The following is a 22,127-nucleotide window of genomic DNA, read 5'->3' as shown; positions in this document are numbered from 1 at the left end:
GCTCACCCACTTGCTCACCCACTCGCTCACCCGCACATCACCCACACGCTCACCCACACGCTCACCCACACGCTCACCCACTCGCTCACCCACACGCTCACCCACACGCTCACCCACACGCTCACCCACACGCTCACCCACTCGCTCACCCACACGCTCACCCACACGCACATGTGATGATGTTGTTGTTGTTGTTGATGTTGTTGATGTTGTTGTTGATGTTGATGTTGTTGTTGATGTTGTTGTTGTGATGTTGTTGTTGTTGTTGATGTTGTTGTTGTGATGTTGTTGTGATGTTGTTGTTGTTGTTGATGTTGTTGTTGTGATGTTGTTGTTGTTGTTGATGTTGTTGTTGTGATGTTGTTGTTGATGTTGATGTTGTTGTTGTGATGTTGTTGTTGATGTTGATGTTGTTGTTGTGATGTTGATGTTGTTGTTGTTGATGTTGTTGTTGATGTTGTTGTTGTTGTTGATGTTGTTGTTGTTGATGTTGATGTTGATGTAGTTGTTGTTGATGTTGTTGTTGATGTTGTTGATGTTGTTGATGTTGTTGTTGATGTTGTTGTTCTTGTTGTTGTTGATGTAGTTGCGTGACGAGGTGGAGGAGTTTGGGATCAAGCTCTACCAGTTGTGATGTTGTTGATGTTGTTGATGTTGTTGTTGATGTTGTTGTTCTTGTTGTTGTTGATGTAGTTGCGTGACGAGGTGGAGGAGTTTGGGATCAAGCTCTACCAGTTGTGATGTTGTTGATGTTGTTGATGTTGTTGTTGTTGTTGTAGCTGCGTGACGAGGTGGAGGAGTTTGGGATCAAGCTCTACCAGTTGTGATGTTGTTGATGTTGTTGATGTTGTTGTTGTTGTTGTAGCTGCGTGACGAGGTGGAGGAGTTTGGGATCAAGCTCTACCAGTTGTGATGTTGTTGATGTTGTTGATGTTGTTGTTGTTGTTGTAGCTGCGTGACGAGGTGGAGGAGTTTGGGATCAAGCTCTACCAGTTGTGATGTTGTTGATGTTGTTGATGTTGTTGTTGTTGATGTAGCTGCGTGACGAGGTGGAGGAGTTTGGGATCAAGCTCTACCAGTTGTGATGTTGTTGATGTTGTTGATGTTGTTGTTGTTGTTGTAGCTGCGTGACGAGGTGGAGGAGTTTGGGATCAAGCTCTACCAGTTGTGATGTTGTTGATGTTGTTGATGTTGTTGTTGTTGTTGTAGCTGCGTGACGAGGTGGAGGAGTTTGGGATCAAGCTCTACCAGTTGTGATGTTGTTGATGTTGTTGATGTTGTTGATGTTGTTGTTGTTGATGTTGTTGTTCTTGTTGTTGTTGATGTAGTTGCGTGACGAGGTGGAGGAGTTTGGGATCAAGCTCTACCAGTTGTGATGTTGTTGATGTTGTTGATGTTGTTGTTGTTGTTGTAGCTGCGTGACGAGGTGGAGGAGTTTGGGATCAAGCTCTACCAGTTGTGATGTTGTTGATGTTGTTGATGTTGTTGTTGTTGTTGTAGCTGCGTGACGAGGTGGAGGAGTTTGGGATCAAGCTCTACCAGTTGTGATGTTGTTGATGTTGTTGATGTTGTTGTTGTTGTTGTAGCTGCGTGACGAGGTGGAGGAGTTTGGGATCAAGCTCTACCAGTTGTGATGTTGTTGATGTTGTTGATGTTGTTGTTGTTGATGTAGCTGCGTGACGAGGTGGAGGAGTTTGGGATCAAGCTCTACCAGTTGTGATGTTGTTGATGTTGTTGATGTTGTTGTTGTTGTTGTAGCTGCGTGACGAGGTGGAGGAGTTTGGGATCAAGCTCTACCAGTTGTGATGTTGTTGATGTTGTTGATGTTGTTGTTGTTGTTGTAGCTGCGTGACGAGGTGGAGGAGTTTGGGATCAAGCTCTACCAGTTCCCGGAGTGCGACTCTGACGAGGAGGAGGACGTCAAGCAGAGAGACAAAGAGCTGAAGGTGATGGCATCACCAACATCACCACCACCAACATCACCAACAACATCAACACCACCACCAACATCACCAACAACATCAACACCACCACCAACATCACCAACAACATCAACATCATCAACATCATCAACATCATCAACATCATCACCACCATCACCATCATCACCACCATTATCACCATCATCACCACCATCACCACCATCATCACCATCATCACCATCATCACCACCATCATCACCATCATCACCAACATCAACATCATCACCACCATCACCATCATCACCACCATCACCACCACTACCAACACCACCATCACCAACATCACCATCATCACCATCATCATCACCACCATCACCAACATCATCATCATCAACACCACCATCACCAACATCATCATCATCACCACCATCACCACCACCATCATCATCATCAACACCACCATCACCAACATCATCATCACCACCATCACCACCATCACCACCATCACCATCACCACCATCATCACCATTACCACCACCATCACCACCACCATCACCACCATCACCACCACCATCACCACCACCATCACCACCATCACCACCACCATCAACATCATCACCACCAACACCACCACCATCAACATCATCACCATCACCACCATCATCACCATCACCACCATCACCACCATCATCACCATCACCATCACCAACATCCTCTTTAAGAAGGGGGACCGCACAGACTGTAACAACTACAGGGGCATCTCACTCCTCAGTGTGAGGCCGGGTAAGGTCCTGGCAAGGATTATTCAACATCGCCTTGCCAGGCACGCTGAGGAGAGGCTTGCGGAGCCCCAATGCGGTTTCAGGAAAGGGCGGTCCTGCACAGATGCCATATTTTCTGTCCGTCTGCTACAGCAGAGATGTAGGGAATTCCAAAAAAGATCTACATCTCTGCTTTATTGACCTGGTCAAGGCCTATGATACCATCAGTAGGCCTGGGCTCTGGGTTGTTCTTTGTGCTTTCGGAGTCCCTGACCTTCTGCTCACGATCATTAAGGACCTTCATGATGGTGAGCGGGCCCGGGTAAAACTACGTGGCCGGGAGTCGGAGCCTTTCCCTGTACACCTTGGGATGCGACAGGGATGTCCTCTGGCTCCCACATTATTTAACATCTATTTCGACTGCGTAGTTCGTGAAGCCTTCAATAGCTGTACCGGGGGAATTACCATTTGGTACAGATATAATGGGAGGCTGATCGACGCCCGGGTGCGATCAAGGGATGGCTCCCTATTGGTCAACCACGTTATGTATGCCGATGATTTGGTAATAGCTGCTCATTCAGAAGAGGAGTTGGAGACGCTGCTGCTGAGACTGGAGTGTGCCACTAAGAGGTGGGGCCTTACCATCAGCCCCACCAAAACGAAGCACCTGCCTGGGTATTTTGTACCATCGGGCACTCCACCCCCACAACTCCCAATCGGTGATGGGGCAGTTGTGGAGAGAGTGGAGAGTTTCCCATACCTGGGCAGTGTGCTCATGACCGGCTCCAGTTTATCAGCAGAGGTCTCACTCCGAATCAGTCGAGCGGCAATATCTTTTCGTCGGTTGCGTAACGCTGTGTGGAAGCTACCTGGTCTGTCGCTCCGCACGAAGCTTCAGGTCTTCTCGGCCACGGTCATTCCCTCCCTTCTCTACGCTTGTGTAGAGGTGTAATTGTGTATGGGAGCGGATGGTAAACAAACACAAGGGGCGTGGTTAGGGCCGTACACATAGGAGGTGGCCACACCGACGTCCGCACCTGCATCCCCCACGGGCCCCTCCCGGGGGGGCCGCGGACTATAAGAGGGGGTGAGCCGGAGGGCTCGAGGTCGAGGTATCAGCTTTAACCAGCGAAGACGGAAGACCAGCTAGAATAGGCCCCGGAGCTCCCCTGGCTCGCTGTCCTTATCAGGGCCGACCAGGGCAAGCCGGTGGCGTGGCCCCGAGAGCCCAGACTGACGAGCAGGTCTGGGAACTCAGGGGGTCGGATCCCAGCTTGACCAGGGCTGGGACAGGTAGCCTCCCCTAGCTCCCTAGTGGAGGACTTGGGCTTAGGTTAGTGGGGCTTAGATGTTGTGTCTCCCTGTTAGCCGAGTAAGGGGACGTTACCCCTTAGGTCCTGTGTATACTCGCTAACTGTATACAAGTTGTGTTAATAAATAAGTGTGCCTCCGATCCCGTCGTCAAGCCTCCTGAGTAATTACTACATCTGGTGTCAGAAGTAAAACGTCCAAAGATGGACACACGAGGGACGACACGTACCAGGGAGTCGGAGAGGGAGGACACCGCGGCCGAATCACCACCAGAGATGGCCGAGGTCGGATCGGAGCAGCCGGGGCCGAGTACACCCGCGCCGCTACGACAGGAGGGGGGGGATGCGTCGGCCGAGGGACTTCGGCTGGCTCACTCCCGCCTGGCGGAGCTGCTCTACGCCGCGGCCGCCGTGTTGGAGGAGATCACGCGGCTGGGAGCTGGAGGGGCTGCGCGGGAAGACGGCAGCAGCCAACGCACGCCGGCATTTCCCGCCACCCCGACGCGGCTCGCGGTTAAATTTCCCGCCATCACTACAGTGCGAGCAGAGGGCGGGGCCGGCCTGCGTCAGGTGACTGCTGAGGGCCAAGCACGAGCCGTGACATCATCAACGCCGGCCAGCGCGTCAACAACGGAGCGACCGGCGATGCCATGCTCACAGCCCGCCCACACTGTAACGTCGGCTGGGAACGAGGGAGCGAGATCCGCAGCCACGGACGTCGCCTTACAACAGCGACTGCCGCCTCTCAAGGAGTTCGTGGGAGCGGCTGGAGATTGGGGCGGCTTCAAAAGGCGGTTCATCGCTCATCAAGAGATGGCGAACTGGACGGACGCCGAGGCGCTATGCGCGCTGCCGGCGATGCTGGACGACGACGCCCTGGCTACCCTCACCTCGGCGCCTAAGGAAAAGCGCGCCACGCTGCACCTGGCGCTGCAGCTGCTGTCAGCCGTCTATGGGCCGCCTTCGGACTGCAGGCAGCTGTTCCACGATCGGCATCGGGGCGCCAACGAATCGCCCCTGGCCTTCCGAACGGCTCTCCTGGCCCTGGCAAAGGCAGCTTTCCCGCGGATGGACGAGGAGGGAGTGGACGCCATGGTGGCTGAAAAGCTGCTGCTACTCGCCGATGAGCTGGACATCGCCGTCTTGGCTCAAGACGACGGAGAGATGTCGTCCCTGCTGGTCGCGCGCCACATCCACGGGGGCTTGCGGTCCCTGCGTCGCAAGGCTGCCAAGGGGGTGGCCGGCCATGCCATGGCGGCCACCGCCCTCCCATCAGAGGAGGTCTGCGGGGTGGAGCGGCGGGGGGAATGGAGATCGGCGGCACCGCAGGCTCGGAATGGACCGAGCCGCCAGGAGCAGCCCAGGCCATCTGGGGCGCTCACACGCTGCTACAACTGTGGCCTGCAAGGCCACGTTGCGTCAGGATGCCGGGCTCCCCGTCAGCGCGGAGCGACACCTCGTCAGGACGCCACGCCGTCTCCACCCAAGCTCCAGCAGAGAAATACGGCGAGTCGTGGCACCTCACACGTTTGGCCCATGCACACATCCGACACACACTCACGCGCTCAACTGAACAGGGTTCGAAAATCGCCGCCCATCGCGCGCGATTGTTCTGAAATGCGGCGAGCGCTCCAACCGGGTCAGTGGTCGGAGCTCGCCCATCGTGTCGTTGCTGCGTCGGCGGGATCATCGGTTGTGGTCGGTCATATTGATGGGGTAGAGGTGCGGATTTTAATTGACACAGGGGCATCGGCGACCATTATATCTGATTTGATTTATAACATCCTTCCCGTTCAAAGTCGTCCCTTGCTCCCTGTTGACGTGCCATGCTATGCTGCTAACGGGGGCTCGCTGGGCATTATTGGGCAAATCCGCGCCAAAATTTGCATTGGAGACATTAAATTATCCGGGCCTGTTTTGGTTTCCTCCTCACTCGCGGTTCCGTGCCTGTTGGGGACGGATTTCTTGGCCAAAATGCCCATCCGTATCTTGATTGACCAGGGGTGCATCGAGCTCCCATCGGGCCGACGCGTTACATTTTTGTCTTCCCCCACCACGGAGCGTCGGGCGTTTGCCACCGTGCAGGTGCTCGTGACAAAAGCTGTGCGCGTACCCCCGGGGGCGCAGATGCTCGTCCCTCTTAGGTTGCGTCGGCCGTTTGCTAAAGGGGTTGCGGATCGGGGGGTCTTGTTGGGACCATCTCGGGCCGGGGTCAATGGACCCGATTTGCTAGCGGCTCAGACCATGGTGAAAGGGGATGGGGACCCCTTCATTGCAGTCCTTAATGTAGGATCGCGAACGGCCGTGGTTCCTCAAGGGACCGTGCTTGCACACGCAACGCCGGCGCCCTATGAGGAACCACTCGTGGGTCAGGTAACCACCGATCCTCCGTCGCGACCGCATTCGGACTGTGATGACGGATGGCTGGATGCACTTTGCGCGGGATCTGTGGATCTGTCCGACACGCAGCGTGCGCAGCTGCGAGTTCTCCTGAAAGAATTTGCCGACGTTTTTAGTAAACACAAATTTGATATTGGTTGTACTAAATTGCTGCGACACCATATTGACACGGGTGACAGCGCGCCAATCCGCCAAAATCCCTTTTGGCTCAGTCCCGCCGAAAAGGATCATGTCAAATCGGCTGTTGATGACATGCTAGCCGCCGATATCATTTCCCCTTCCAACAGCCCGTGGGGCGCACCGATCGTTTTGGTGAAAAAACACGACGGCTCACTGCGGTTTTGTGTCGACTTTCGGCGATTGAACAAAATTTCTGTGGCAGATGCGTACCCGCTTCCTCGAATGGATGAGTCGCTCGATGCCTTGGCGGGGGCGCGATTCTTTTCCACCCTCGATTTACTATCTGGATTCTGGCAGCTTCCTCTGGATGACGAATCAAAACCTAAAACTGCTTTTCGGACACCGCAAGGTCTCTTCCAATTTAACCGCTTGCCGATGGGCTTACATTCTGCGCCGGCAACTTTTCAGCGGTTAATGGAACTGGTCTTGGCAGGCTTGCAATGGGATTCGTGTTTAATTTACTTGGACGATGTCATCGTCTTTAGCAAATCCTTCGAGGAACACCTCCAGAGGCTGCGTGCTGTTTTTCTCAAAATGCGGGCTGCCAATTTAAAATTTAAACCGCAGAAGTGCCATTTGCTCCGCGAATCGGTGCGGTATTTGGGTCACATTGTTGGGCGCTCGGGGATATCCACTGATCCCGCCAAAACGGAATGCGTCAGCTCCTGGCCGACTCCCACCTCGGTGGGAGAGGTCAGGAGTTTCATTGGGTTCGCGTCGTACTATCGACGGTTTGTGGCTGACTTCGCTACGATCGCGAAACCATTGCATGCCTTGACGTCCAAGGGAGTCAGGTTTCATTGGGGGCTGGAGGAGGAGGCTGCTTTTCACGCCCTCCGGAATGCCCTGGTGGGGGCTCCGCCGTTGAATTACCCCGACTTCTCACAACCCTTCTTGCTCGATACAGATGCAAGTAACACGGGCATCGGGGGCGTGCTGTCCCAACTCATTGGGGGCGTAGAGCATGTGGTGGCTTACGGTAGTCGGGTACTGTCTCCAGCGGAACAACGGTACTGCGTTACCCGTCGGGAATTATTGGCAATTGTTTATTTCATTCAGCAGTACCGCCCATATCTGTACGGTCGGCGTTTCACCGTCCGTACAGATCATGCGGCCCTACAGTACGCTCTGCGGGTTCAACAACCATCGGGCCAGTTGTCTCGATGGTTGGAGATTCTCCAGGACTACGACTTTGTCACCACATATCGTAAGGGCGTCCGCCACACGAACGCTGACGCCCTGTCACGGTTGCCACCCACTTCGGAGTGCGCTTGCCTCCTGGGTTCGGGGCGTTGTAGGCCCCCGAACGTCACCACCGATTCGGTCCTCGTGGCCGCCGCCGATGCGCCTTCGGCTTCGGGTCCTATCGAGCAAGAAGGGAGGGATTCGTTGCTGGGGTTGTCGGTCGCGGAATGGGGACGCCTCCAAATGGAGGACACCTCCCTCCTCGCTCTGCGCCGTCGCGCAGGGGGGGTTGGGCAGGGGGTGGCGAACATTGACTCGTGGGGGTTGTTCCAGGGTCTTTTAATGCACTGGGACGGAAAAACCCGCCGCCAGCAGCTCGTGGTGCCTGCAGCATTGAGGGGTAAGGTGGTATGGGCTGTTCATGAGCGGCTTCTGCACTTGGGGGTTCACAAGACCTTTGCCACGCTCCAGCTCGATTTCTTCTGGCCGGGCATGGCAAAGGACGTGGGGGATCTCCTGGGGTCGTGCACGCAATGCGCGCAGCGAAAGCCACCAGCTAGGGGGTCCAATCCTCCGCTGCAGTCCATAAAGGTTTCCCGGGTTAACGAGCTCGTTGCGCTAGACATACTCGGGCCATTTCCCGCTACACCCAGGGGGAATAGGTATTTATTGACAGGGGTCGAATACTTCACGAGATGGCCTATGGCCTGGCCCCTGGCCAACCAGTCGGCAGCAGCCATCGCGGAGGCCTTTGTCCAGGGCTATGTCCTCGACAAAGGTGCTCCGGAACGGCTGCTTACTGACCAGGGTAAGAATTTTTCGGGAAAACTCCTCCGCGAGGTGTGCGACCTCTTGGGTACGGAGAAAATTCGGACCTCCCCGTATCACCCTCAAACTGACGGGATGGTGGAACGGCTGCATCGGACCATCACGTCTATGCTGTCCCAACAGGTGTCCGAATCCCAGACAGATTGGGACCTTCGCATAGCCGGTGTGTTGCAGGCCTACAGGATGGCTCCCCATGCGGCCACCGGATTTTCCCCTTTCTTTTTAATGTATGGCCGCGAGGCTAACCCCCCTGTGACAACCCAGCTGAAGCTCTCGGCGCCTCAGGCGAAGTCTACCTTGTCCGAACACGTTAAATTTAACATCAGCAAATTGTCTGAGGCGCGGGAAGCGGCCGTGCATAATTCTGAACTCCGCCAGAAGGCGAACGAGAGGCTTCGGCTGGGGCGGGTACATGTGTTCAAATGGAAACCAGGGGACAGGGCATGGTTGCACTGTCCCCAGGTGCCACTGGCAACCTCGTCAAAGTTGGTACGGCCGTGGCGGGGGCCAGTGGAGGTCGTACAGGTCTTACGGCCGCAATGTGTTCGCGTCAAATGGGGGAGGCGTCGGTGGTACGTGCACCCCTCAAGGTTGAAACCGTTCATTGCGCCGGCCCGTGGTTCACACACACACACGCATGGCCAAACGTGTGAGGGGTCCGCCGACTCCCCGACGTCGCTGCTCTCGCCTGACATGACATCAACTGTTCCATCTCCAGGTGCAACAGGAGTGACGGGTCCACGCCCGCCAACCCCTCCCGGAGGGGTCGGGGGTCACTCGGCAGCGACGCCAGACTCTCTTGCACCCGGACCGTCACCAACCACCACTGAGCGTGCCGGGTCGAGCCCTTGTGACGGGCCCGCCGCGAGAACGCGCGCCAAAACGCGCAGACTATTGTGAGGTCGGCCGTTGGGGGGCCCTTGCGGACAGTGGGGGAGGGACATCCGGAGCGCGTGTATATATGTTGGGTTTGCGGAATGGGGTATTTATTCGGGAGGGTGCGCCGGGTTATTTTTTTCTCTTTCTTCTTCTACCTGTTTCCTGTTGTTGTTGTTGTTATGACTGTTATTGTTCTTGTTAAAATTACGCGAGGCACACACGGTTTTGGGGAGGCATGCACCTTTATTCTGATTTTGTTGCAGCCGGGGACGGCTGCGAGCTGTGCAGGGGGGGGTGATGTAGAGGTGCAATTGTGTATGGGAGCGGATGGTAAACAAACACAAGGGGCGTGGTTAGGGCCGTACACATAGGAGGTGGCCACACCGACGTCCGCACCTGCATCCCCCACGGGCCCCTCCCGGGGGGGCCGCGGACTATAAGAGGGGGTGAGCCGGAGGGCTCGAGGTCGAGGTATCAGCTTTAACCAGCGAAGACGGAAGACCAGCTAGAATAGGCCCCGGAGCTCCCCTGGCTCGCTGTCCTTATCAGGGCCGACCAGGGCAAGCCGGTGGCGTGGCCCCGAGAGCCCAGACTGACGAGCAGGTCTGGGAACTCAGGGGGTCGGATCCCAGCTTGACCAGGGCTGGGACAGGTAGCCTCCCCTAGCTCCCTAGTGGAGGACTTGGGCTTAGGTTAGTGGGGCTTAGATGTTGTGTCTCCCTGTTAGCCGAGTAAGGGGACGTTACCCCTTAGGTCCTGTGTATACTCGCTAACTGTATACAAGTTGTGTTAATAAATAAGTGTGCCTCCGATCCCGTCGTCAAGCCTCCTGAGTAATTACTACACTTGCGAAACGTGGACCCCCCTAGTGGAGCATCTTCGCCGGTTGGAAACATTTAGGCTGGCCTGCCTACGATCCATCCTGGGTTTAACCAGGCTGGATTGTGTGAGGAGCTCACAAGTCCTTGAAAGATCTGGGCAAAGTCCCATCAGTGAGCTCCTCCGGCAGGCAAGGCTGCGTTGGCTGGGCCATGTAGCCCGCATGCCCAGCCACCGCATGCCTAAACAGCTTTTGTTCGGCCGGATCGAGGGGGCTAAACGGGCGCGGCACGGGCTAGAGAAGAGATGGAGTGACGTGGTACAGGAGGACGTGGAGCTGAGTGGACTTGCCGATGACTGGTACCAGCGGTGTCAAGATCGGCCTCAGTGGAGGAGGCTCGTGAAGGACGCTACTGGGCAGTTGGAGGCAGTCGCCCTCCAGCAACAACAACGGAGGGCGGAGGAGCGACGCTCACAACAACGAGCGGAGCGCCGGGTGGCTAAAGCGCAGCAAGTTGGCACAGTAGGGGGCACAGGTGGTGCATCAGCCACTCGTCTCGGTCATCTCGGTCAGTCGACCCGTGGCACCTGCTGGGTCTGCCCCGTGACCTCCTGCCAGCGGGCGTTCGACACTTCACGTGGCCTCAGGGTGCACATGGCCTGGCACAAGCGTTATGGTGACGTCACCGCCACTTAGTGGCGAATGTCGGTTGTTGTTGTTGTATGTCAGTGTGTGTGTACACGTGTGTGTGTGTGTAACGTGTGTGTGTGTGTAACATGTGTGTAACATGTGTGTGTGTAACATGTGTGTGTGTAACATGTGTGTGTGTGTGTAACATGTGTGTGTGTGTAACATGTGTGTGTGTAACATGTGTGTGTGTGTGTAACATGTGTGTGTGTGTGTAACATGTGTGTGTGTGTGTAACATGTGTGTGTGTAGGCGAGCGTGCCGTTTGCGGTGGTGGGCAGTAACACGGTGGTGGACGCGCTGGGGAAGAGAGTGAGGGGACGACTCTACCCCTGGGGCATCGTGGAAGGTGCCTCACCCTCACTCACCCTCACACTCACCCTCACTCACACTCACCCACACACTCACCCTCACACACCCTCACACTCACCCTCACACTCACCCTCACACTCACCCTCACTCACCCTCACACTCACCCTCACTCACCCTCACACTCACCCTCACACACACTCACACTCACCCTCACACTCACCCTCACACTCACCCTCACTCACACTCACCCACACACTCACCCTCACACACACTCACACTCACCCTCACACTCACCCTCACACTCACCCTCACACTCACCCTCACACTCACCCTCACTCACCCTCACACTCACCCTCACTCACCCTCACACTCACCCTCACACACACTCACACTCACCCTCACACTCATCCTCACACTCACCCTCACACTCACCCTCACACTCACCCTCACACTCACCCTCACTCACCCTCACACTCACCCTCACTCACACTCACCCTCACACACACTCACACTCACCCTCACACTCACCCTCACACTCACCCTCACACTCACCCTCACTCACACTCACCCTCACTCACCCTCACACTCACCCTCACACTCACCCTCACTCACCCTCACACTCACCCTCACTCACCCTCACACTCACACTCACCCTCACTCACCCTCACACTCACCCACTCACTCACTCACTCACCCTCACACTCACCCACTCACCCACTCACTCACCCACTCACTCACCCTCACACTCACCCTCACTCACCCTCACACTCACCCTCACACTCACCCTCACTCACCCTCACACTCACCCACTCACTCACTCACTCACCCTCACACTCACCCACTCACCCACTCACTCACCCACTCACTCACCCACTCACTCACTCACCCTCACACTCACCCTCACTCACCGTCACACTCACCCACTCACTCACTCACCCTCACACTCACCCTCACTCACCCTCACACTCACCCACTCACCCACTCACTCACCCACTCACTCACCCACTCACTCACTCACCCTCACACTCACCCTCACTCACCCTCACACTCACCCTCACACTCACCCTCACTCACCCTCACACTCACCCACTCACTCACTCACTCACTCACCCTCACACTCACCCACTCACCCACTCACTCACTCACTCACCCTCACACTCACCCTCACTCACCCTCACACTCACCCACTCACTCACTCACCACTCACTCACCCACACACTCACCCTCACACTCACCCTCACTCACCCTCACACTCACCCTCACTCACCCTCACTCACCCTCACTCACCCACTCACTCACCCTCACTCACCCTCACACTCACCCTCACTCACCCTTACACTCACCCACACACTCACCCTCACCCTCATACTCACCCTCACACTCACCCTCACACTCACCCTCACCCTCACACTCACCCTCACACTCACCCTCACACTCACCCTCACACTCACCCTCACTCACCCTCACACTCACCCTCACTCACCCTTACACTCACCCTCACACTCACCCTCACACTCACCCTCACACTCACTCACACTCACCCACACACTCACCCTCACTCACCCTCACACTCACCCTCACACTCACACTCACCCTCACACTCACCCTCACTCACCCTTACACTCACCCTCACACTCACCCACACACTCACCCTCACACTCACCCTCACACTCACATTCACCCTCACACTCACCCACTCACTCACCCACTCACTCACCCACACACTCACCCTCACACTCACCCCCCACACACTCACCCACTCACTCACCCTCACTCACCCTCACTCACCCACTCACCCACTCACTCACCCTCACACTCACCCTCACACTCACCCTCACACTCACCCTCACACTCACATTCACCCTCACTCACCCTCACTCACCCTCACACTCACCCTCACACTCACCCTCACACTCACCCTCACACTCACATTCACCCTCACTCACCCTCACTCACCCACTCACTCACCCTCACTCACCCTTACACTCACACTCACACTCACCCTCACTCACCCTCACACTCACCCACTCACTCACCCTCACACTCACCCTCACTCACCCTTACACTCACACTCACACTCACCCTCACACTCACATTCACCCTCATACTCATCCACTCACTCACCCTCACACTCACCCCCCACACACTCACCCACTCACTCACCCACACACTCACCCTCACACTCACCCCCCACACACTCACCCTCACACTCACCCCCCACTCACTCACCCACACACTCACCCTCACACTCACCCCCCACACACTCACCCACTCACTCACCCACACACTCACCCTCACTCACCCTCACACTCACCCCCCACACACTCACCCTCACACTCACCCCCCACTCACTCACCCACACACTCACCCTCACACTCACCCCCCACACACTCACCCACTCACTCACCCACACACTCACCCTCACACTCACCCCCCACACACTCACCCTCACACTCACCCACACACTCACCCACTCACTCACCCTCACTCACCCTCACACTCACCCTCACACTCACCCACACACTCACCCACTCACTCACCCTCACTCACCCTCACACTCACCCTCACACTCACCCACACACTCACCCTCACACTCACCCTCACACTCACCCTCACACTCACCCTCACTCACCCTCACTCACCCTCACACTCACCCTCACTCACCCTCACTCACCCACTCACTCACCCTCACACTCACCCTCACACTCACCCTTACACTCACCCTCACACTCACCCTCACACTCACCCACTCACCCTCACACTCACCCTCACACTCACCCACTCACCCTCACACTCACCCTTACACTCACCCACTCACCCTAACATTCACACTCACTCTCACCCTCACACTCACCCTCACACTCACGCACACACCCACTCACTCACCCACTCACTCACCCTCACTCACCCTCACACTCACCCTCACACTCACCCTCACTCACACTTACACTCACCCTCACACTCACCCTCACACTCACCCTCACACTCACCCTCACACTCACCCTCACACTCACCTTCACACTCACCCACACACTCACCCTCACTCACCCTCACACTCACCCTCACACTCACCCTCACACTCACCCTCACACTCACATTCACCCTCACTCACCCTCACTCACCCTCACACTCACCCTCACACTCACCCTCACACTCACCCTCACACTCACATTCACCCTCACTCACCCTCACTCACCCACTCACTCACCCTCACTCACCCTTACACTCACACTCACCCTCACTCACCCTCACACTCACCCACTCACTCACCCTCACACTCACCCTCACTCACCCTTACACTCACACTCACTCACCCTCACACTCACCCTCACTCACCCTTACACTCACACTCACACTCACCCTCACACTCACATTCACCCTCATACTCATCCACTCACTCACCCTCACACTCACCCCCCACACACTCACCCACTCACTCACCCACACACTCACCCTCACACTCACCCCCCACACACTCACCCACACACTCACCCACTCACTCACCCTCACTCACCCTCACACTCACCCTCACACTCACCCACACACTCACCCACTCACTCACCCTCACTCACCCTCACACTCACCCTCACACTCACCCACACACTCACCCTCACACTCACCCTCACTCACCCTCACACTCACCCTCACACTCACCCTCACTCACCCTCACACTCACCCTCACTCACCCTCACTCACCCACTCACTCACCCTCACACTCACCCTCACACTCACCCTTACACTCACCCTCACCCTCACACTCACCCACTCACCCTCACACTCACCCTTACACTCACCCACTCACCCTAACATTCACACTCACTCTCACCCTCACACTCACCCTCACACTCACGCACGCACACACCCACTCACTCACCCACTCACTCACCCTCACTTACCCTCACACTCACCCTCACTCACCCTCACACTCACCCTCACTCTCACCCTCACACTCACCCTCACACTCACCCTTACACTCACCCTCACACTCACCCCCCACACACTCAATCACTCACTCACTCACCCACTCACTCACCCCCCACACACTCACTCACCCACCCACTCACGCTCACCCACTCACTCACCCTCACCCACTCACTCACTCACCCTCACCCACACACTCACCCACACACTCACCCACACACTCACCCACCCACTCACATTCACCCACTCACTCACCCTCACACTCACACACCCACTCACTCACCCTCACCCACTCACTCACTCACTCACCCTCACCCACACACTCACCCACACACTCACCCACACACTCACCCACTCACTCACCCACACACTCACCCACACTCACCCTCACTCACCCTCACACTCACCCTCACACTCACCCTCACTCAGCCTCACACTCACCCTCACTCACCCTCACTCACCCTCACTCACCCACTCACCCACTCACTCACCCACACACTCACCCACACACTCACCCACTCACTCACCCACACACTCACCCTCACACTCACCCTCACACTCACCCACTCACTCACTCACTCACACTCACTCACTCACTCACCCACTCACTCACCCTCACACTCACTCACCCTCACACTCACTCACCCTCACACTCACCCTCACACTCACCCTCACACTCACCCTCACACTCACTCACTCACTCACTCACCCACACACTCACTCACTCACTCACCCTCACACTCACCCACACTCACCCTCACACTCACCCACCCACACACCCACAGACTCACCCACACCCTCACACCCACACACTCACCCTCACACTCACCCACACTCACCCTCACACTCACCCACCCACACACCCACAGACTCACCCACACCCTCACACCCACACACTCACCCTCACACTCACCCACTCACTCACCCACACACTCACCCACTCACTCACCCACTCCCTTACACCCCCGTGTCTCCCCCACCCCCCGTGCCCCCCCCGTGCCCCCCCCCCCCCCGTGCCCCCCCTAGTGGAGAACTCGGTGCACTGCGACTTCACGCGTCTGCGCTCCATGCTGGTGCAGACGCACATGCAGGACCTGAAGGACGTGACGCAAGACACCCACTACGAGAACTTTAGAGCCAGACACATCCACAGCATGGCGAACCTGGCTCTACAGTCACACCACAGGTGACACACACACACAGTGACACACACAGTGACACACACACACAGTGACACACACACACACAGTGACACACACACAGTGACACATGCAGGACCTGAAGGACGTGACACAAGACACCCACTACGAGAACTTTAGAGCCAGACACATCCACAGCATGGCGAACCTGGCTCTACAATCACACCACAGGTGACACACACAGTGACACACACACAGTGACACACACAGTGGCACACACAGTGACACACACACACAGTGACACACACAGTGACACACACACACACTGACACACACACAGTGACACACACACAGTGACACACACAGTGGCACACACAGTGACACACACACACAGTGACACACACAGTGACACACACACAGTGACACACACAGTGACACACACACAGTGACACACACAGTGACACACACAGTGACACACACACAGTGACACACACACAGTGACACACACACACAGTGACACACACACACAGTGACACATACACACAGTGACACATACACACAGTGACACACACACACACAGTGACACACACACACAGTGACACATACACACAGTGACACACACACACACAGTGACACACACACACAGTGACACACACACACAGTGACACATACACACAGTGACACACACACACAGTGACACACACAGTGACACACACAGTGACACACACACACAGTGACACACACACACAGTGACACACACACAGTGACACACACACACACAGTGACACACACGGTGACACACACAGTAACACACACACACAGTGACACATACACACAGTGACACACACACACAGTGACACACACAGTGACACACACACAGTGACACAGACACACAGTGACACACACACACAGTGACACACACACAGTGACACACACAGTGACACACACAGTGACACACACACACAGTGACACACACACACAGTGACACACACAGTGACACACACACACACAGTGACACACACACACAGTAACACACACAGTGACACACACACAGTGACACACACACACACAGTGACACACACGGTGACACACACAGTAACACACAACAAAGAGACAAAGATCCCCCGTATAGCCTTAACAGACTGTAGGGGCAAGTGCTGTTAGCGAGTAGCACCTATGAAGGCTACCGGCACTGTGGCACACACACAGAGGGGGGGTGGGTGGCCAGCACCACGCCCGGCCGCCTTTGTCTCCCCAGTGGCGATGTTTACACACCGCACCGGGTACTCATTTAAGGCTGAGTCGACCTAGGGGAGGCCCAGGACCGGTTCAGATAATCGTCACTGTTGGCGTTGGCCGTGAGCGGGAATCGAACCCGGGTCGCCAGGTTCGTAGCGCGGCGTGGCGCTAACCACTACACCCACCGCTCCCCATTGTGTGTGTCTGTGTGTCTGTGTGTGTGTCTGTGTGTCTGTGTGTGTGTGTCACTGTGTGTCACTGTGTGTGTGTGTGTCTGTGTGTGTGTGTCTGTGTGTGTGTGTCTGTGTGTGTGTGTCACTGTGTGTCACTGTGTGTCTGTGTGTGTCTGTGTGTGTGTGTCTGTGTGTGTGTGTCTGTGTGTCTGTGTGTGTGTGTGTGTCTGTGTGTGTGTCTGTGTGTGTGTGTGTGTGTCTGTGTGTCTGTGTGTGTGTGTCTGTGTGTGTGTGTGTCTGTGTGTGTGTGTGTCTGTGTGTGTGTGTCTGTGTGTGTGTGTGTGTCTGTGTGTGTGTGTGTCTGTGTGTGTGTCTGTGTGTGTGTGTGTGTGTCTGTGTGTCTGTGTGTGTGTGTGTGTGTCTGTGTGTGTGTGTGTGTGTCTGTGTGTGTGTGTGTGTCTGTGTGTGTGTGTGTGTGTCTGTGTGTGTGTGTGTCTGTGTGTGTGTGTGTCTGTGTGTGTGTGTGTGCAGGGAGGGGGACGCAGCGGCCGTGGCGACCGACACAGAGAAGCTCATCAGGGAGAAGGATGAGGAGGTGAGTCTGTGACAGTGCTGAGTCTATGGGTGACAGTGCTGAGTCTGTGGATGACAGTGCTGAGTCTATGGGTGGCAGTGCTGAGTCTATGGGTGGCAGTGCTGAGTCTGTGGGTGGCAGTGCTGAGTCTGTGGGTGACAGTGCTGAGTCTGTGGGTGGCAGTGCTGAGTCTATGGGTGGCAGTGCTGAGTCTGTGGGTGACAGTGCTGAGTCTGTGGGTGGCAGTGCTGAGTCTGTGGGTGGCAGTGCTGAGTCTGTGGGTGGCAGTGCTGAGTCTGTGGGTGACAGTGCTGAGTCTGTGGGTGGCAGTGCTGAGTCTGTGGGTGGCAGTGCTGAGTCTGTGGGTGACAGTGCTGAGTCTGTGGGTGACAGTGCTGAGTCTGTGGGTGACAGTGCTGAGTCTGTGGGTGACAGTGCTGAGTCTGTGGGTGACAGTGCTGAGTCTGTGGGTGACAGTGCTGAGTCTGTGGGTGGCAGTGCTGAGTCTATGGGTGGCAGTGCTGAGTCTGTGGGTGACAGTGCTGAGTCTGTGGGTGGCAGTGCTGAGTCTATGGGTGGCAGTGCTGAGTCTGTGGGTGACAGTGCTGAGTCTGTGGGTGGCAGTGCTGAGTCTATGGGTGGCAGTGCTGAGTCTGTGGGTGACAGTGCTGAGTCTGTGGGTGGCAGTGCTGAGTCTGTGGGTGGCAGTGCTGAGTCTGTGGGTGGCAGTGCTGAGTCTGTGGGTGACAGTGCTGAGTCTGTGGGTGGCAGTGCTGAGTCTGTGGGTGGCAGTGCTGAGTCTGTGGGTGGCAGTGCTGAGTCTATGGGTGGCAGTGCTGAGTCTGTGGGTGGCAGTGCTGAGTCTGTGGGTGGCAGTGCTGAGTCTGTGGGTGGCAGTGCTGAGTCTGTGGGTGGCAGTGCTGAGTCTATGGGTGGCAGTGCTGAGTCTGTGGGTGGCAGTGCTGAGTCTGTGGGTGGCAGTGCTGAGTCTGTGGGTGGCAGTGCTGAGTCTGTGGGTGGCAGTGCTGAGTCTGTGGGTGACAGTGCTGAGTCTATGGGTGGCAGTGCTGAGTCTGTGGGTGGCAGTGCTGAGTCTGTGGGTGGCAGTGCTGAGTCTGTGGGTGGCAGTGCTGAGTCTGTGGGTGGCAGTGCTGAGTCTGTGGGTGACAGTGCTGAGTCTATGGGTGGCAGTGCTGAGTCTGTGGGTGGCAGTGCTGAGTCTGTGGGTGACAGTGCTGAGTCTATGGGTGGCAGTGCTGAGTCTGTGGGTGGCAGTGCTGAGTCTGTGGGTGGCAGTGCTGAGTCTGTGGGTGGCAGTGCTGAGTCTGTGGGTGGCAGTGCTGAGTCTGTGGGTGACAGTGCTGAGTCTGTGGGTGACAGTGCTGAGTCTGTGGGTGACAGTGCTGAGTCTGTGGGTGACAGTGCTGAGTCTATGGGTGACAGTGCTGAGTCTGTGGGTGACAGTGCTGAGTCTGTGGGTGACAGTGCTGAGTCTATGGGTGGCAGTGCTGAGTCTATGGGTGACAGTGCTGAGTCTATGGGTGACAGTGCTGAGTCTATGGGTGACAGTGCTGAGTCTGTGGGTGGCAGTGCTGAGTCTGTGGGTGGCAGTGCTGAGTCTATGGGTGACAGTGCTGAGTCTGTGGGTGACAGTGCTGAGTCTATGGGTGACAGTGCTGAGTCTGTGGGTGACAGTGCTGAGTCTATGGGTGGCAGTGCTGAGTCTGTGGGTGGCAGTGCTGAGTCTGTGGGTGACAGTGCTGAGTCTGTGGGTGGCAGTGCTGAGTCTGTGGGTGACAGTGCTGAGTCTGTGGGTGACAGTGCTGAGTCTGTGGGTGACAGTGCTGAGTCTATGGGTGGCAGTGCTGAGTCTATGGGTGACAGTGCTGAGTCTATGGGTGACAGTGCTGAGTCTGTGGGTGGCAGTGCTGAGTCTGTGGGTGACAGTGCTGAGTCTGTGGGTGGCAGTGCTGAGTCTGTGGGTGGCAGTGCTGAGTCTGTGGGTGGCAGTGCTGAGTCTGTGGGTGACAGTGCTGAGTCTGTGGGTGACAGTGCTGAGTCTATGGGTGACAGTGCTGAGTCTGTGGATGACAGTGCTGAGTCTGTGGGTGACAGTGCTGAGTCTATGGGTGACAGTGCTGAGTCTATGGGTGACAGTGCTGAGTCTGTGGGTGACAGTGCTGAGTCTGTGGGTGACAGTGCTGAGTCTATGGGTGACAGTGCTGAGTCTATGGGTGACAGTGCTGAGTCTATGGGGCAGTGCTGAGTCTATGGGTGACAGTGCTGAGTCTATGGGGCAGTGCTGAGTCTATGGGTGACAGTGCTGAGTCTATGGGGCAGTGCTGAGTCTATGGGTGACAGTGCTGAGTCTATGGGGCAGTGCTGAGTCTATGGGTGACAGTGCTGAGTCTATGGGGCAGTGCTGAGTCTATGGGGCAGTGCTGAGTCTATGGGTGACAGTGCTGAGTCTGTGGGTGTCTCCCCCCCCCGTGCCCCCCCCCCGTGCCCCCCCCCCCCCCATGGCCCCCAGCTGAAGCGCATGCACGAGATGCTGTCTCAGATGCAGAACAGGATCGACGCGCGACGTGGAGATCGCTCCGTGGAGCTCTGAGCAGTCACTCACTCAGTCACTCACTCAGTCACTCACTCAGTCACTCACTCAGTCACTCACTCAGTCACTCAGTCAGTCAGTGACTCAGTCACTCACTCAGTCTATCACTCAGTCACTCACTCACTCAGTCACTCAGTCACTCACTCAGTCACTCACTCAGTCACTCACTCAGTGAGTTAGTCACTCACTCACTCACTCAGTCACTCACTCAGTCAGTGACTCAGTCACTCACTCAGTCACTCACTCACTCAGTCACTCACTCAGTCACTCAGTCACTCACTCAGTCACTCACTCAGTCACTCAGTCACTCAGTCACTCACTCAGTCACTCACTCAGTCACTCACTCAGTCACTCACTCAGTCACTCACTCACTCACTCACTCAGTCACTCAGTCACTCACTCAGTCACTCACTCAGTGAGTTAGTCACTCACTCACTCAGTCACTCACTTAGTCAGTGACTCAGTCACTCACTCAGTCACTCACTCACTCAGTCACTCACTCAGTCACTCAGTCACTCACTCAGTCACTCACTCAGTGAGTTAGTCACTCACTCACTTAGTCACTCACTCAGTCACTCACTCAGTCACTCACTCAGTGAGTTAGTCACTCAGTCACTCACTCAGTCACTCACTCAGTCACTCACTCAGTGAGTTAGTCACTCACTCAGTCACTCACTCAGTCACTCACTCACTCACTCAGTCACTCACTCAGTCACTCACTCAGTCAGTGACTCAGTCACTCACTCAGTCACTCAGTCACTCACTCAGTCACTCAGTCACTCACTCAGTCACTCACTCAGTGAGTTAGTCACTCACTCATTCAGTCACTCACTCAGTCACTCACTCAGTGAGTTAGTCACTCAGTCACTCACTCAGTCACTCACTCAGTCACTCACCTGGTCACTCACTCAGTCACTCACCTGGTCACTCACTCACTCACTCAGTGAGTTAGTCACTCACTCAGTCACTCACTCACTCACTCAGTCACTCACTCACTCAGTCCCTCACTCAGTCACTCACTCAGTCAGTGACTCAGTCACTCACTCAGTCACTCACTCACTCAGTCACTCACTCAGTCACTCAGTCACTCACTCAGTCACTCACTCAGTGAGTTAGTCACTCACTCACTCACTCAGTCACTCACTCAGTCACTCACTCAGTGAGTTAGTCACTCAGTCACTCACTC

At 55.9% G+C, this 22,127-nt stretch overlaps 1 protein-coding gene across 2 annotated transcripts in view; it reads left to right on the top strand.

The window, feature by feature from the left end:
• LOC144955379 (septin-5-like) overlaps window positions 1–22,127 on the top strand; it is a 53,547-nt gene that overhangs the window by 28,252 nt on the left and 3,168 nt on the right. For both annotated transcript variants that reach the window (XM_078885618.1, XM_078885617.1), the window contains 5 exons: window positions 1,845–1,946; window positions 11,225–11,321; window positions 16,232–16,391; window positions 18,288–18,351; window positions 20,861–22,127. The exon at window positions 20,861–22,127 is cut by the window's right edge and continues 3,168 nt beyond it. In XM_078885618.1, the coding sequence (XP_078741744.1) occupies window positions 1,845–1,946; window positions 11,225–11,321; window positions 16,232–16,391; window positions 18,288–18,351; window positions 20,861–20,941 (504 nt within the window). In that variant the 3' untranslated portion in view covers window positions 20,942–22,127. The remainder of the gene's footprint in view (window positions 1–1,844; window positions 1,947–11,224; window positions 11,322–16,231; window positions 16,392–18,287; window positions 18,352–20,860) is intronic.

This window comes from Lampetra fluviatilis, unplaced genomic scaffold (genome assembly GCF_964198595.1).
Source record: "Lampetra fluviatilis unplaced genomic scaffold, kcLamFluv1.1 SCAFFOLD_392, whole genome shotgun sequence".
Classification (NCBI taxonomy): Eukaryota; Metazoa; Chordata; class Hyperoartia; order Petromyzontiformes; family Petromyzontidae; genus Lampetra; species Lampetra fluviatilis.
This window is presented reverse-complemented; position numbering and strand designations above follow the sequence as displayed.